A 17,252-nucleotide genomic window follows, 5' to 3' on the forward strand; every position below is an offset into this window, starting at 1 on the left:
GTTGCTAAGTTAGAGCGCCTCCCATGGATGCGTTGTGGTAGCTCTCAGTGGGCTGAGCGCTGTATCGATCCGAATCACCAGAATTGCAATCGAACGAATCAGCGTACCCACTCTGATGACGCAGATTACGTCATCCTACCTTTAAACCTAACTCGGGTTTCTCCTGCGTCGCGAGCCGGGTTAACGTTGGTCACAGAGTGACAACGCGGCAAAGTTGCCGCCAAACAAATGCAGTAAATAAATATATTTTACGAGTTTACGTCAGTTTCAGCAAATTAAAGTAGTAATAGTATTAGCCACGGTTATCGCATTAGATTGTCAGCAATTTTCCCCTAATTTTCATAGTGAATGGTACCTTTCTATTCTTGCAAAATGCATATCGTTTACAAGTGTTGCTTGCGATATAATAAAGTACGAATGTATAAAATGTTAGTACAATGAAGAAATCGGACATATGCAGACTTGACTTGCTGATGAAATAATCAATTTAGAGAAATGGAAGTTTTATCCGAAGTCGAAAAAAATAAACAAGGATCTAACATTTCGTCAAAATCTTCAAAAATTACGCGAAATGAAAAATTTTTCAGCTCTGTCGCCATTTTTGTTTACAAAGGTTGCTCTAGTTTATCGTTCGTTTGGAATCTCCCGCGTTACAGTTCTGCGCATGCTAAATAGTGTCCTATGACGTCAACATTAGCTGTGCTGGTCGCCACTCGGGCCACGATCCAACTCAGCCCTAGATCCTTACCACTACTTTACATGCATGGCCGTGGGAGGCGCTCTTACTTAGCAACACTGCTGCTGCAGCGCGCCTGTGGTGTAGGTCGGCCATAGGAAAATTCAAGTGCTTTGTCCCGCACAAGTTCACTGCGAATACGTTCGACTGATTTTTGGCGGGTCCTCTTATCGGACGAGAAGAATCAGACACGGTCCCTAGAGGGACCTTGAATCAGAAGACCGAAGTTCAAATGTGTAGCTTTCAGGCAAACAGTATGAAGGTGGCTCGGACTTTTTCGCTGTCTTCGGTTCTGTGCGTGGTCATTGGGATTTCAGGAGTAGCAGGTATGATAGTTTCTAGAACATTCATCTTAACCTAATTTTCCGTATTGCAGCGGTCAACACTGCAGTATCCACACTGGTTTTAATCAACGTTTGTTCATTCAATGTGCACTCATACCCATACCCTCTCCAATCACGTTTTCGATAAGGAAATCTTTCATTTTCCTGAACTTTCTTGAGTGCTGTTTCTCACGACCAAGTACAGTGTGCGTCATTGCTTTGCAAACAAAACTTACTGTGGCACGTTGTATATTCTAGGCCACCGATTACTCAAGCTGGGCCTATGCTCGGTGTAAAAGATTTTGTGCATATATCAAATTTTTAAATTCTTTTTTCGAGTTACCTCCGAACACGCAACCAATAGAATTACAAAAAAAGACTAAAAGCTGACAGCACCATTCAGGTACAGCAGTCCCACGCCCGTCATTGATATTTAAATCATGGATCCGTGACCTTGGTGAGGTGAACAACTATCTATTTTATTTAAGCGCAGGTCAGGTATGTCCAGCGCAGAACCGTTTTGCCTTTCCGTTCGAGCAGTCTGTCGTTGAGAATGAACAACATATCGTGTCCAATGGCTCTCTCCTCGGCACATTGAACATTTCTGATTCTTATGCGGGACTTGCATTAACGTTAACAATGGCAGTAATGGCAGAGAGAACGAGCTAAATGTAGGATAATTGAGTTAGCGTGCCCATGAAGGACTGTGTTTGAGACACTCGAATATCTGCAATTGTCTCCTGGTCTGCCTGATTTTCAGACTAATTTTCATGCCTGCATGGTAAATAGAGTATTTATTTTCTTCAAAAGGGATTTTTGTGAATCAATGTCACGACATTGCTCTATGGCGGTCATTTTGAATTTTCTATATCAGTAAATTTAGGTGTTTTGTTGCTCTAGTAAAATCCCTTTCACAGTTATGCTTACATTCCTGTTAGTATATAGGAACTGGTTTCGAGGTTTTTTTTTGCAATAAAAGTGCAGGCACGTATTAAATTAATTCACACAAATATGAGGAAGAGCAGGATTTTGTAAATGAATTCGTTTCGTCATAAGGCGCTTTAAAAGAAAATTCTTTGTTTGCCGTCCGCGTGCTGGCAGGTTTTCAAAGAAAATTAAGACCACACAATGTTAATACTCTTATAAATAAAAATATTATTTTTCGAAAACAAACCAAATGAAAATTGAGTTTATGATGATATACTTGCTGTTTTTGTCTGTGTTTGATTTTCCCTGGCTGGCTGGTACGTTTTTATAATCCAAGGACGACAAACAAAGAATTTTCTTTAAAAGGCCTAAAGGCTAAAATTACTGGGACCGCTATGAGTCGTCGTCAGGGTTCGTTTCTTCTTTTACTATGGCAGGCCTCGAGGAAAACAAAAGTTGGACTGGATGCTCATCATTATGTTCACATTTTCATTCATAAGAAAATCGTTCGTAAAATATAAGGAATGAAAATCGAATCTTATTCTCTGATCTTAATTTTGTCCTGTAACACATACATCAATACGTTTTCTCTAAGATTAGCCGCAGAATTTTACAGGAACTACATAATGCATTTCCTTGTTTGTTGATAAATTTCAGTACTTTAGCCACTAGCAGATAGTCAGCTGAAGGGGTGAATTAATGTCACACTTTTGGAAATCGCGTATTTTCTAATTGTTGTAGTCTGAGAGAGATATTATATTGTTCCGTATCTTGAGACACTCTAAAACAGTTCTCGACAAATGCTTGTTCACACTTCAAAATGATAGAAAAAGCGATGATATTCTTACATCATCTGTAAATGAGATAACGGTTGCTCTGTAGATCTGTATGAACATCAGTGTACGGTGAAGCAGTTCAAGCTATGATTGAAGAACTCATGCAACGGCCCATTCAAAGTTTAAAGTTGCAGTTGACAAAAGCATTTCTGCACTTTTTCTCGGAATCAAAAGCCCGCCCCCTTGCGACGTTTCTCCTTTGATTACTGTAAGTTTTCACTCAGTGTAAATGTAGAAGACATAGCAACATTTCAAGATCATCTTCATTTCAAACCAAATGCATTAATTGAACATGAGTTTCAAAGGAGAGCAAAGGTTTAAACTCACTTAAAACAGTCACGTAAATTTGCTCGCCAGCCACAGTATCTTTGCCGTTAAGGTTGAAGACGCCTTGGGGGACAGATGATTGTTCTAAATCTGAGTTTTTACCATTATTTTCTGACTTACCATTTTGGGGGCTCCTTTTAAAGCTCTTAAAGTAAGAAAAAAAATCACCATCTTAGTTTTCGAATATGGTAAAATTTCATTTTACTGTAGTACATTAATACAGGGATGTGGCCATTTTGAATTTCAAATATCGGTATATACTTGGTATTTGTTTCTCTTCTTACCAAGATTTGCAAGCTGACCCCTATGTTTTATTCTTTATATGTAACACGATTGGAACTAATTTGGGATAATTGAATGGCAAAGTAATGTCGATTTAATCTACAAATGTGATCTCATCTGCTTTTCTTTTTACATTACACACTTATTTTTATGAATAATGTTTAATATTGCAACATTCAGCTATAGAGCAACGAACACTTTTGAGAAATTTGAAAAATATGAAAATCCAATTATCCCAAATTAGTTCCAATCGTGTTATGTGTTAAGAATGTGATTGAAAGTCTCACTGAAGAAAGCTCGAGCTAAAGTTTCATGCTTTCATTTTCTAGGTGCGTACTACCTTAGGTAAAGTGTTTCCAAAAGTCCACTATTTTACGATAAACACATTTAACATCATATCTTGCCGAAGATATTTCACGGCTGGAATTTGTTTGCACGCCCGATTTAGAATACGATACGCCCACGATTCATATGCAAATCATGCTGCAACCACAGCCGACCGGCGGATGACTTTTTTCTTGTCTACGTTCAGATCGGTGTTGCTGAGGTTGATACAATTGCTATTAATGTTATAAACACCCTATCCAAGATAAATTGATAGGGAAAATGTTGACTGTGACATACATTCATTCCATATCAAGTGTGTTAGTCTCGAGTTTCTGGAGGAAGCGTGGATTGGGAGTAATCTGTTCACTGCCAATCTGTTGGACACATCGTAAATGATACAGGAGAAATTAAAAAATCCAGATCTCATTAAACTGTGAATCTCAATATATTGGACAATATGACCATCTCTTGAAACACACAACATTAATCGGTAAAAAAGTATGTCACTGTTTACTACCACTGTTTCTGTCGCTGTATGTCTCTCTGTCGCTTCCTACTCTCTCAACCTACACATACACACACATGCACAAATAACACGATTGGAACTAATTTGGGATAATTGGATTTTCATATATTTCAAATTTCTCAAAAGTGTTCGGTGCTCTATAGCTAAATGTTGCAATATTGCAAATTGCTCATTAAATAAGTGTGTAATGTAAAAAGAAAAGCAGATGAGATCACATTTTAGATTAAATCAACATTACTTTGCCATTCAATTATCCCAAATTAGTTCCAATCGTGTTAGATATGCATATTCACACATACATATTGCATTGATTAAACGGTACATATAAGAATGAATGATTGTCATCTGGTATCATCGAAATTAAGAGATAAAAAACGATAGATTATGTCAGAAAATTTAGCTCGGTCGGATATACAACAACCATAGAAACAACTTCTTTATATTCGCAAATTCTTAACAGTTATTTCACTTAGCATCTTATCATATCATTCACATTGTTTTTGTTTCCTATTACGAGAGTTATAAAATGTGATAGTCGTACTTTAAATCTTAACATTGCTGTTCTTATTGGGTCTACCTCTATGTCAAACAGGAACCTGCACAGACCCAGGATCTCTTCAAAATGGCGTAGTGGACTATGGAGGATCAGCGGGCAAGACAGGCAACGAATATCACTTCGGGTCAATTCTCGAGTTCTCCTGCAACGAAAACTACACCATTTGGGGGTCAAGGCTCATGGCTTGTTCCAGATTCGGGTGGCTGCCTTCGGTGATGCCAGTTTGTAACGGTCAGTGAGTGTCAATTATGAAATTCACCAATTATACACTTCATGATTGAGATGTTATCTCCTCCTCGAGATAATATATATATATATATATATATATATATATATATATATATATATATATATATATATATATTATCTCTTCCTCGAGATAATATATATATATATATATATATATATATAATATATATATATATTATCTCCTCCTCGAGATAATATATATATATCTATATATATATAATATATATATATATATATATATATATATATATATATATATATATATATATATATATATATATATATATATATATATATAGGCGTGTGTGTGTGTGTGTGTGTGTGTGTGTGGTGTGTGTAAAAACGTTCCTAAATTTGTTTGTAGCATTAATCGCGAGGAACTGTTGATTTAGTGACATCTAGAAAGATACCAATGTATCTGTCTGCTGTCGATTGTCTATACGTATGTATGTATGTATGTATGTATGTATGTATGTATGTATGTATGTATGTATGTATGTATGTATGTATGTATGTATGTATGTATGTATGTATCTATGTATCTATGTATGTATGTATGTATCTATGTATGTATGTATGTATGTATGTATGTATGTATGTATGTATGTATGTATGTATGTATGTATGTATGTATGTATGTATGTATGTATGTATGTATGTATGTATGTATGTATGTATGTATGTATGTATGTATGTATGTATGTATGTATGTATGTATGTATGTATGTATGTATGTATGTATGTATGTATGTATCTATGTATCTATGTATCTATGTATGTATGTATCTATGTATCTATGTATGTATGTATCTATGTATGTATGTATCTTTGTATATATCTATTTATGTATCTATGTATGTATGCATACATGCTTGCATGCACGTAGGTAGCTGGGTAGACAGGTAGGCGCGGTTAGTAATGTTGGTATCTGGACAATAATGGTTGCGAAAAGATATTTGGCAAACTGTTCTTTTCAAACCTGTTAAAACTCTGCTTGAATTTGTACACGTTTTGTAAGCAAGATACCATTGTATAGGCGCGCACAAAATATTAAATCTTTATTCCCTTTCTGTTCAACTAGGACATTTTATACATGAAATACATGTACCTGCAACTGTAATGAGAAGATAAATTTATATCTTACATTTGAACATGCGTTTCGCAGCTGACATTTTTCTTTGTTAACAATCCGAAAGTAACCTCCTCAATCATTTATGTCCCGACAGCGCACTGTTTTGAGCCGGAGCCATTACCAAATGGTCGGTACGAGGCGAATTTTCCAGTTAACGGTTTCGACGGCACGGTCAAACTCATGTGTGACGAGGGGTACAGTCTTTCAGGCGCACACACCATAGCCTGCACGAACGGTAGTTACATCAACTATCAACCTGGAGTGACGTCAAAATGTGAAGGTATGTGGTACCGAATATCCGACGGTTTCGACTTCAGAATACGTTTTCTTCTCCTCTTAACACTTGGTGTTCAAGTTTGGTGTCTTTTCCTATCCCATGATGCATCAAAACGGAAGTTGCGACATTTTTCTTGTAAGCGCACCCTGAAGTCGTGATCGTGCGGAAGCAAGACCAGAAAGGGTAAGTTTCCTCTCCAAAATAGTAAAAGGTATTAGATTTTTGAAGCATCTATGTTATCGTCCTTTGAAATTAATTGTATTGTATCTTGAAATAGCTTAACTACGTGAAGAAACCTTTTTTCTTTCAGTTGGCTGCTATACCAACAACTAGCTGTGACTACGCAGTGGTACTTTTGGCCATGGCCTATCGATCGATCTCACTCGGGTCAAGGGTCATCGCAACACAACGGTAGCGATAAGCCTTGAGCTGAGCGCGATCGATACGCCTTGCATAGTATCGCTGCGTAATCACATCTAACACATGACTTTTAGTAAACACAATCGCATGTAAAACATCAGTTAAACATCGTAGAGTATACAATGTATTGTTTCAGCATATGAGAGTTTGGCTTTTTTATTTTAATCAGTTGATGACAAGAAGCAGCAAATATTTTGTTACAGTATTGAGGAGAGGCACTGTATATGAAAGTCTCCCCTTTTCCTTAACCTAATCAGCCCCTTGTCTTTCATTTAAAGTTTCATCTCGCCATATTACCTATTGTTGCATTTTTTGCAGGATGTAAAAAGTTGGATTTAACTGAAAATCGAAGAGTTGTTAAAGAAGCTGGTGGTACAGATAATGAAGAAGATGAGTGTACAGGTTGCTGTCTGGAAACAAACTTGAGAACCTCAGTTCATCTCTAATGTAGATTTAAACTTCCAAGGGTCAGTAACTGAATTTTGATAAATTTCTGTATTTTTTGTTCTGAATTAATCTAAGCTTTGGTAGCATGCTATGATGAATTAAATGTTGCCGGAGAATAAGCTTTCACAGACGTGTAGTCTCCCTTATTTAAATTAAAGCTGAAAGCGACAGACCATTCAGAGTAAAATTGTCCACTCTGAGTTACTGATTTTTCTGAAATTTTCACTCAGAACTTTCTGTCACTTTCTTCTTCAATTTTTCATTCCCCCTTGCATCTGATGAAGGAGACTTCACGTCTTTGAAAGCTTATGCCCTTGTAACATTTAGTTGATCATAGCCTGCTACCAAACCGTAGATTATTTTGTATTGTAGCTCAACACGTCTCTTGTACTTACCAACCGGTTTTTAGCTTCGCTGTCAGCTAAATAGGTGGATGTGTAGCATTGCCCCCCAAATTTGTACATCCAAAGGTTTTTTCAAAACAGCCTGTACGAATTCTTTCATATTTGGATTACAGGTCCCAAGGGATTACCCTAATCAGATATGTTCAAATTATGATGAAATATGCAAATTTATATTTTTGAGGCTAATTTTGCTATTCTTTGGCAAAAATCTTCTTCTCTTTTACTGATGTCTTCAGTATTTGGTAAGCATGTCCTAAAATGACCTTAGCCAAATTTGTGCTAGTTGTGATGAAATATTCAAATTTTTATATTTCATGGCAATTTTTGTCATTTTTGGTCAAAAAACCTTTGAAAAATCTCTTTCAAAACTGCTAATCGAACAGCTTTGATATTTAGGACATAGATCTCTACTGATAGTCTTTTTCAGATTGTTCAAATTATGCAGAAATTTGCAACTTTGTATTTTTAGGACATTAAAGACATTTCAGACATTTTTAAGACATTAGGGATTACCAGAATGTGATATATTCAAGCTATGATGAAATGTTCATTTTTTTTCATTTTAAGGGTGATTTTTACCATTTTTGGTAAAAAGAATTGTATAAAAATTAGTAGCAGGGTACACCAGAATTTGAAAGGTCTTTACGAATATGTTTATTTTTGAAATTTCACCCATTTATTTCAGGGTTTATTTAAAGATATTACAAACAAACAAACCTTTTTGTTTATGTAGGACTTTGTTGGACAAGGAAATACGTTTTACCCTGCCAAGGACCAACTTTCCCAACTTTCTGCATGTTGTGCCTTACTGTGACACTTTGACAACTTGTCATGTTGTGTTTATTTTAGTGTGGACAACTATATACCATGTGCGCCAGAGAAGCCTTGACTAACTTCTTTTTTCCTCAAAATTTACAATTGTCAATACAAGAGGAAATGTCTTTAAGAAACCATCTTACAAAAATGGAGTATGCATTTCATACATATACGTCTTTTCAAGACAATAAGTATTCCAAATTTTGAGCTTTTTCAGATGATTTTTGTACATTTTAAACAAGTATAAACATAAAACGTAATCCACAATATGGTGGTCTTTATTGCTTATGTTTTTGATGGGAAGGTGTTAACACTGAGGGTTTTTTCCTCTGACAAACTTTACATACAAAGTTGCAATGTTTATTTGCCCATTTTACAGTAAATTATTGTATTTTACTCTAGAAATGTTTCGTGTATTTTTAGAATAAAATAATTTTTCTGGATATCAATGGTCTGTAATGTTATTTCAAGGCTTGAACATCCCGTGAACGTCCAAAATTAAAGGTGTTCAACAAGCGCGCATCATGTGTTCTAGCTTTTAACATACTTATTGTTGAACGGCGTCCATGCGTTCAAAAAGTGTTAGGGGCCTACAGCCCTTTGAACGCGTAAAATCGTTCAATTTTTTGAACACATTTCCTGTGCAACGTGTGTTCAGATATGGAACACCATGGTGTTCAATATGTCTGATGAACACGTAGCGCTCAAAATCTGCACACGTGTGTTCAAAAATTGAACGTTGGTTGAACACGTAGTGTTAAATTTCTGAACGTCTAGACGCGTTCAAAAAGTGTTACAAAAAGGCGTTTAATTGGTGTTCTATCCTTTAACACTTAACCTTACAGTGTAGGTGAGTATTCAAACTCTTTGGCAGATTAACGAAGGAGAACACGCATATTGTATTCGGCCGGTCAGTTTTTCTCCATGAATACTGGCATTGTCACTTTTTAATGATTGACGTTGATTCTACTGTGCATTGTTCAAATTTACATAACTCTCCGGCGTTAAGGCCTTCCTGATTTGGTTTCAATTTTATAGTATGGGGCGTCTTTTGATTGATGTCGCAATAAATTGACGAAAACAACCCAACAAATTTATGTATTATCACATCAGCTTCATATTATCGTGTGGAAAAACGCTTTAACATGTAGTAGACATTCAAATGTACGATGCGTCAAATTCACGGCTTTTCTGTATTATTGAATTTTATAAGTAGTAAAAAAGCAATAATTTGTAATTTTGTAATATCTAAAGCGTGCCACACACGAGAGAAATTAGCTGAGAAAAATTTCATTCGAGGCTGTTTGCTCAGCTTGTTTACTTTCGTGTGCAGTCGAGTTTTCGTGAGCTTTTGTCCTCGCGAACAGGAGAGCAAAATAGCCAGCGTGTTTGATATTTTTTTCCCTAGCGTGGCAAATTCCTCACCGTGTGCGCCGGAGGAAGTAGCCTAGACCCTATTCGTCGCTTACTGCCTCCGTGCCTCCGACCCCAATCCGGAGTGGGGTCGGAGGCACGGAGGCCGTAAGCCACGAATAGGGTCTATAGGCTACGGAGAAAATGAATTTCCTCACGTCTTTAGCTAACAATCCCTCTTATCATGGTGTACATTACACACACACACTGAATGAATCACACTCAACATTTTCTACCGGGGTCCTCACAGGAAATTATAGTATCGTTTCTACGCAACAATTTCTAATACTTCGGTTATTATGTTTTTTTTGGAGTGGAACGACAAATTCGGGGCAGTAAATTAACCTTGACGGAAAATGGCATTTTGTTACGGAAAAATTCGGTCATTCCAAAATATCACTGTTGATATCATGAATAATGCAACATTGCAGCATACAGTTTGTCGTGAAAGTTTGTCGTGAAAGTTTAAGATTGTTGAGTGTTTTTATTGTGTTTTCATAAGGTGCATATTTTGCGTGCTATAGCTTGATGTTTAAATAGGATTCTAAACTTGTTTGACATCACATTGCGATCGTCATCGAAAACCAGGATTTGTTTCTACGCATGACATTGAAAAATTAGCCAATGACGTTCATGTTTATTCTAACTTTGATACAATGTTCTGTGTTGCCTTTCCCGCCGTTTTGGGAAATGAAAGCGAGGTTTTCCACTTTTTGGTTGCTCTCCGAATTTCCATGTAACGTGAGGAGTTCAGGATCCTCTCTCCAGTGTTTTTAATAAATAGTTACGTGTTTATTGTTAACTCTTCCGAGTCCAGCTGTCTTCTCAGCGACATCCGATATTAAAGAACCTCCCGCTACAACAGTTAACGACCTTTGACTCAATGCCAGTAACACTCACACAGTACATGCCGCGCCAAAGTTACTGAAAAATTGAAAAATTGAAATGTAGAAGTTGCTGAAATAATTCTAATAACTGTAAGTTATTGTAATTCTACAAATGACTGAAAATTGAAATGTAATTGTTGAAATAACTTTAATCACAGTAATTTATTTTTAAAAACAGTTTACAAATGAATGAAAAAATTGAAATGTAAAAGTTGCTGAAATAATTGTAATCATAAGAAATTTATTACTAAAATTTTACAAATGACTGAAAAATGGACATGTACAAGTTGCTGAAATACAGTAATAATCAACTATGCTTGGTGTAGCTGAATGTGTTCTGTTTATGTAAAATGCTAGTAGATTTGTGTAATTTTGGGTACACCTGTTATTATTTCGGCATTTTCCCTTTTTTGTGTGTAAGAAAATAGTTTTTCTATCTGTTTTGTCATTGAATAATATCACTCTAAACTTTGGTGATTTTCATTGGTTTACTCCGTCTACGATGTTGCCTGTAGTCTCCATTCATCCATCAACCTGTAAACATTCAATTCTGGCTCATATTAACATCATAAGCTTGTGTGATAAACTTGTAACAATGTTTGCAGAATGCACGAATGTAACAAGATTTGCAGCAACAATTTACCCGAATTGACCAGTTGTCTATGATCTTTCCAAATATAGTTTTACAAGTAAACTATTCAGGTAACCCATAAAGAACACGATTGGAATAATTTGGGATAACTGGATTTTCATATTTTTCAAATTTCTCAAAAGTGTTAGGTGCCCTATAGCTGAATGTTGAGATATTACAAATATCTCATGAAAACAAGTGTGTAACCTGAAAAGAAACGCAGATGAGCTTATATTTGCAGATAAAACAGACAAGACTTCACCATGCAATTATCCTAAATTAGTCCTAATCGTGATATAGGCAAAACAATCGCATTTTTGCCACTTTGAAGTCTTCAAGAGAGTAAACTTCCTTAGTACGTTCACTCAGTGTGTTATTCAACGACTTTTGGAGTAATGTACACCATGATAAGAGCCAATTACAACCATTTTCAGTATTACACAGAGGCAATTAGATAAACACAACATGCACAGATGTGTGTCTGGTGTTTGTTTATAGTGTTCAAGAACATTTTGAAACAAAGTATCTATAATGTGTATCATAAAGTTCTGAAGGTTTAAAGGCACACTGTTATCCTCGTTGACTTGCACATAGCAGTAATCTGAAGTCATGATAATGAGCTTATTGCGGTTTCAACAAATTGTAAACCATATAAAACGGCTGCAAAGTCACTTGTTACTCTCTAATAGCTGAGCTATTCCAGGCACCATTGCATAAAAGAAAACCCATCACGTTTTCGCTCAAGCTACCTTCACCTAAACGAAAGCTTGGAAATCTGGAAATCCAAAGATAATATTTTGATGTAAAGGTCCCCATTCTCAGTAAATTGCTGAAATAGATTCCTGGAATTTAAAATGTGTAGGTGATACAGGGCCTTGCATACCTTATACGGCCTCAACCGCAGTTAAACCGCGAGATGTTGCTGGAAAGAATTCATGCACAATACTTTTTGAAAATGCAAAACTATCTGCCCTACTCAGTGAGTGGCTTTAGTTACGCTCTTATTTTGATTATTGATGGTTCTTCTTGGTCTATTTTGTGAAGGTATTTTACTAAGAAATAGACTTCGTCGAATGCGAAATTCCTCCGTGAAGTGCTCTTTTTAACTGTTGTTAACAATCTGCTCAGCAACTAGAAACATTAGGGAGCCTTCAGTAATTACAGGAGTGGTGGGCCGGGGGAATTGGGGAGGGTCACTTTTTAGAAAACTGTTCAAGGGGGGGTCACGTTTTATAAACTTATCTTAGGGGAGGGTCACTTTTGACAGAAGCTGATTTTATGGCCAAACCTTTGATTGTCTGTGTGATATTTCCTGATTAGGAAATATGCCAATTCCTATAAAAACGTACACATTATCCACAAGTTTTACAAGCAAAGATGCAGTGGTATCCTACATTAAACACCTTGAACAGGTATAACTGATGAAAGAAAGAGACAAAAACGTATGCAATGGGCGGAAAAGTGTATATCAATTATGAAATGTACATAAATGCAAATATATTGTTAGTTTTATTTTGGAAATAGACTACCATGTACAGTGAATCAAAATTTCAGTGAAATTCAAAAATCACATTTCTGCACAACCATGGACTTATAACCACTTTAGTCTAATTCAGAACATTAATATCAATAATTAAGCGCACATAAATGCACAGATTTACCTATTTTCATGTGGTTTTTTTTGGGTAAAATTGTCAATAATTTGCCTGATACAGACTCCATGTATTATGATTTGATATTTTTGGATGAAGCACTATATCAGCCACATCTTGCCTTCTTATAGTCGCACAAATTATGGTGACCCTTCCTCAAATGTATGAAATACAATATCTCTTAGAAAATGCTTGCGTGATAAATTGCGACTATCATTCCAAAAACACCAGCCTTTTCTATAATTTGTCCCTAACTAACAAAACATTTAAGCCAATTGTTATGTAAATTAGCTCATACCGTTATTATTCCTGAGGAGAATACTGCGTTTGCTGGGTGACGGTTAAGTTTTAGAATGTCGGACGATGGGGAGGGTCATATTTTATACAGGGGGATAGGGGAGGGTCACATATTACGGTACAAGTGTGAGTGGAATTCCCCGGCCCACCCCCTGTTATTACTGAAGATTCCCTTAATATAAATACACTTTCTCCTTTCAGCCAACTGTGACATGACAGCTCTGCCGAACGCCAGAATAACGGGTTCAAATGTCAACCGTGGTGTCGCCATCGTCAAGTGCAAGGCAGGGTTTACACCAAGCGACGATTACAAAGTGTTCTGCAGAGACGGCCAGTGGAGCGGGCAGATGCCAGTCTGTGAAGGTAAATACTGAAATCAGCGAGTTAGAAAAGATCCGTCGCTCACGGGCGCCCTCTATGCTCTCCCTCGAGCGATGGATCTTTCAGCATAAACTGCAACAAAAAGAACAAGTATTAAATTGGAAAATGCTCACTCACGTTACGCTCTATCATATATATAGACAGAAACTGACAAACATTTGGACTTCTAGCGAAATGTGTTCGCTGGATAGAAATACGATGTATTCGATCGGTGCCTGTTTTTGGTTACCAGAAAAAAAATAATTTTCTTTTTTAACCGTACATTTCCATATTGGAGAGGAAATGTACACTTTCCGAGAGCGTCGAGAACGTAAATGTTTAAACTTTCTGTGCTTGTTTGCGTTTTGCAGAAAATTATTCGTAACCTGTTTAACCCTACATTTTTCAGATTTGACAGAAAAATTGATATGTTTTTGAGGTCGTAATTGTTTAAATTTAGAATTAATGTTTCACAAAGAACCACTCATCGTTTTCCTTTATCAACACCGGGACTTTCTACTCAGACGAAATGCCTAAAGTTATCCGTTTCAAAGGTAGGCGCAAGAGGGGGAAATAATATTGTTTAATATTTGTTTTCGGAACCACCGTAACAAATCACAGAGGGCTGAACATGATCCTTTTTATATCATGTGTACTTTCAGATTTGTTGTCCGAGTACATAGCAGTGTACTTCCCCTTTGAGAACGACTTTCGAGATGCCAGCAGCAATGGACGTGACGGGGCGCAAGTGCAAACGGTGTCGTTTGCAGAGAACATGGGCGTGTCTGGCAGCGCGGCGTGGTTCACAGGGGATGGGCGAGTGGAAGTGCAGACAGAATTCCTGACCAACAACAACTTTTCAGTCAGTCTATGGTTCAAGCAGACGAACAATGTTTTGCGGAAGCAGGGACTGGTTTCTCTTCAAGGTTATGGCGATGTTAAAGGCAGCGAGCTGGTCTTGTCGGGCACCGAAAACCAGGTCCTGTACGCCGGAGTTGCTACTCCGGGGGAGGACGATCGGGACTACGTTGACATAGCAGCGACGTCGAACCATTGGCACCATGCCCTGTATACGTATGACGGCACGGAGTTCAACCTTTATTTCGACGGGGAAAAGCAAAACAGATTTTCCAACTGTTGTATGGAGAGTATGAGGCCACTTGTAGGTCACTCACCGCTCCGCATTGGCCAAACAGGCGAGGTCACACTTACACAGTACTTCTACGGACTAATCGACGAAGTGTACATCTTCAACATGGCCCTGAACGAAACCACAGCACTCATGATGTGCAAGAGAGATACAGGTAGGTCGGTAGGTAGGTCGGTTGGTAGGTAGGTCGGTAGGTAGGTCGGTTGTTAGGTAGGTAGGTAGGTAGGTAGCTAGGTATGTAGGTAGGTATAGATAGTTATCTAGATGGGTAGCCAGGTGGACAGGTAGGTATAGTTAGGTAGGCAGGTAGGTGGGCGTAGTTAATAATGTTGGTATCTGAACAATACTGATGGCTTTATTGATAATTGGCAAAATGTTCTTTTCAAACCTGTGAAAATTTTGCTTTAATGTGTACACATAATATAAGCAAGATACCGCTGTTTAGGTGCGCACAGAAAATTAAAGGATTTTTTCCGTATCTGTCAAACTATTAAAGAAGTTTTACACATATCATACATGTACCAGTAAAATTAATTAATACTTTGTATATGAACATGTTTTTCGCTGGTAACAGTTTTTCTTTGTTAATGATCCCAAAGTCACTTCCACAATCATTTGTGTCCCGACTGTGAAATGCTTTGAGCCGGAGCCAATACCAAACGGCCGATACGAGGCGGATTTCCCCGTTAGCGGTGTAAATGGCACTGTCAAAGTCCTGTGTAACGAGGGGTTCAGCCTGGCAGGCGCAGACACCATAACCTGCACAAACGGTAGTTACGTCAACTATCAACCTGGAGTGACGTCAAAATGTAAAGGTATGTGGTACCGAATATTCGACGGTATCGGCTTTAGATTTCATTTCATTCCGAGTGAAAAGAACACGAGAGATTTGTTAAATAGGCTGCATTCATTAACACATCTAGAGGGGGTTGCAGCGGGAGATTTCGGGGGGGGGGGTCTTGAGAAAATTACAACATGCCAGGGGGAATCTGAAAAAAAATTGACATTCTTTTCAAATACCTCCTGTCACTTTCATTTCCTGCCACATCCATTTCAGCGCGCCCTTCTGGCGAATGTTTTAGGGTATATTAAACAATTTATTGATGATCCAAGCTGCCACCTTGAGGCAAAAGATGTAGATTGTCATGATTTCTAATTACCCAACCCTTGTTGTTGCGAAGAAGAACAACTGTCCAACCAATTGTCCAATAATACGAATTCATTTTAGTGTAACAGCCATATACTGGCGAAGAGACCGTTTACAATAATATTTGTTGACACATATATCTAGTCTGACAAAACTTTCACTGTGGTTTCATCTCTGTATGCAAATTTAGAGTGACATTGAAATGCATACTTTACTCTATATTTGTCAGATATGCAAATAAAGAGTAAAGTATGCAAATGAGAATAGAAAGGAGAATACAATTGTCCTTTTCTCCATTCTCCCCCTCAATCAGTATGTGTAACATATTGATTCTCTAATAGATACTGTACTTTTTTACTTTAAGGAAATTACATTTTAAGTCAAAATATCCAATAGTAAAGGCAATTGTCACTGAATGGCGTATACTGCAAAGTAGAAATTTCATTCTGAAAGGTCCGAATTCGAAAGTCTTTCAAATGTCTATTTTAGTGTCCTTACACTCAAAATTCGAGAGGGCACACCTTTGTTACAGGGCGCAGAAATTTACTCTTTCCAACTTTCACTGTAACCACACGCACATGTCCGTCACGACCAGGGTGTACTTCGGTGACTATTCCCAAGGGCCAATATCCACGCTGTGTATTTGAAGAAATCACCAGGAAAATGTCATCTATTTGTAGGTCTCTCTGTGGTGTGAACTATTTTTTCCGGATATTTAGACTGGGTAGCCATTCTCGCAGCCAGCGTTTCCAAAAGTGTCGCATTAATTCTTGAACTCTCCTCCACCTTTTTCTGGGACTGTAGTCAGTAGTGTCGACAGACGCTGCGGCAAATTCTCCACCAATTTGTCCATGAAGAAAATGGTTTGGTGTCAGAGGAGTTACATCATCGGGATTTGCAGACTGGTAGGTGATAGGCCGTGAATTGATAAGTGTTTCTGCTCCTGTCACAGCCGTTAGAAGTTCCTCGTCAGTTATGTAAGCATTTGTTAGTATGGCGTAGATCGCTCTTTTAGCTGCTTTGATCATAGATTCATGAACTCAACCAAAGTGAGCAGCTAAGGGAGGATTAAAATGCCACTTTATTCCTTGATTTGCAGTGGACCCCTTGAGTTGATCCTTGTCCAGTTG

At 37.5% G+C, this 17,252-nt stretch overlaps 1 protein-coding gene across 1 annotated transcript; it reads left to right on the forward strand.

Moving 5' to 3' along the window:
• Positions 1-815: 815 nt before the first annotated feature.
• Positions 816-17,045, forward strand: LOC139136438 (uncharacterized). Its single transcript, XM_070704162.1, has 7 exons — positions 816-1,062; positions 4,877-5,071; positions 6,316-6,501; positions 13,667-13,828; positions 14,488-15,129; positions 15,575-15,790; positions 16,927-17,045. Exons 1-7 carry the CDS (start codon positions 969-971, stop codon positions 17,043-17,045), a joined length of 1,614 nt encoding a protein of 537 aa, XP_070560263.1. The 5' UTR covers positions 816-968.
• The last annotated feature ends 207 nt before the right edge of the window (positions 17,046-17,252 follow it).

Source organism: Ptychodera flava, chromosome 7, assembly GCF_041260155.1.
Source record: "Ptychodera flava strain L36383 chromosome 7, AS_Pfla_20210202, whole genome shotgun sequence".
Lineage (NCBI taxonomy): Eukaryota > Metazoa > Hemichordata > Enteropneusta > Ptychoderidae > Ptychodera > Ptychodera flava.

Excerpts from the sequence above, each read along its gene's own strand:
- LOC139136438 (XM_070704162.1), top strand. The coding sequence starts at position 969 with ATGTGTAGCTTTCAGGCAAACAGTATGAAGGTGGCTCGGACTTTTTCG. Across the intron at positions 6,502-13,666 it reads AGTGACGTCAAAATGTGAAG|CCAACTGTGACATGACAGCT; the intron begins GTATGTGGTACC and ends TTCTCCTTTCAG. Across the intron at positions 13,829-14,487 it reads GCAGATGCCAGTCTGTGAAG|ATTTGTTGTCCGAGTACATA; the intron begins GTAAATACTGAA and ends GTGTACTTTCAG.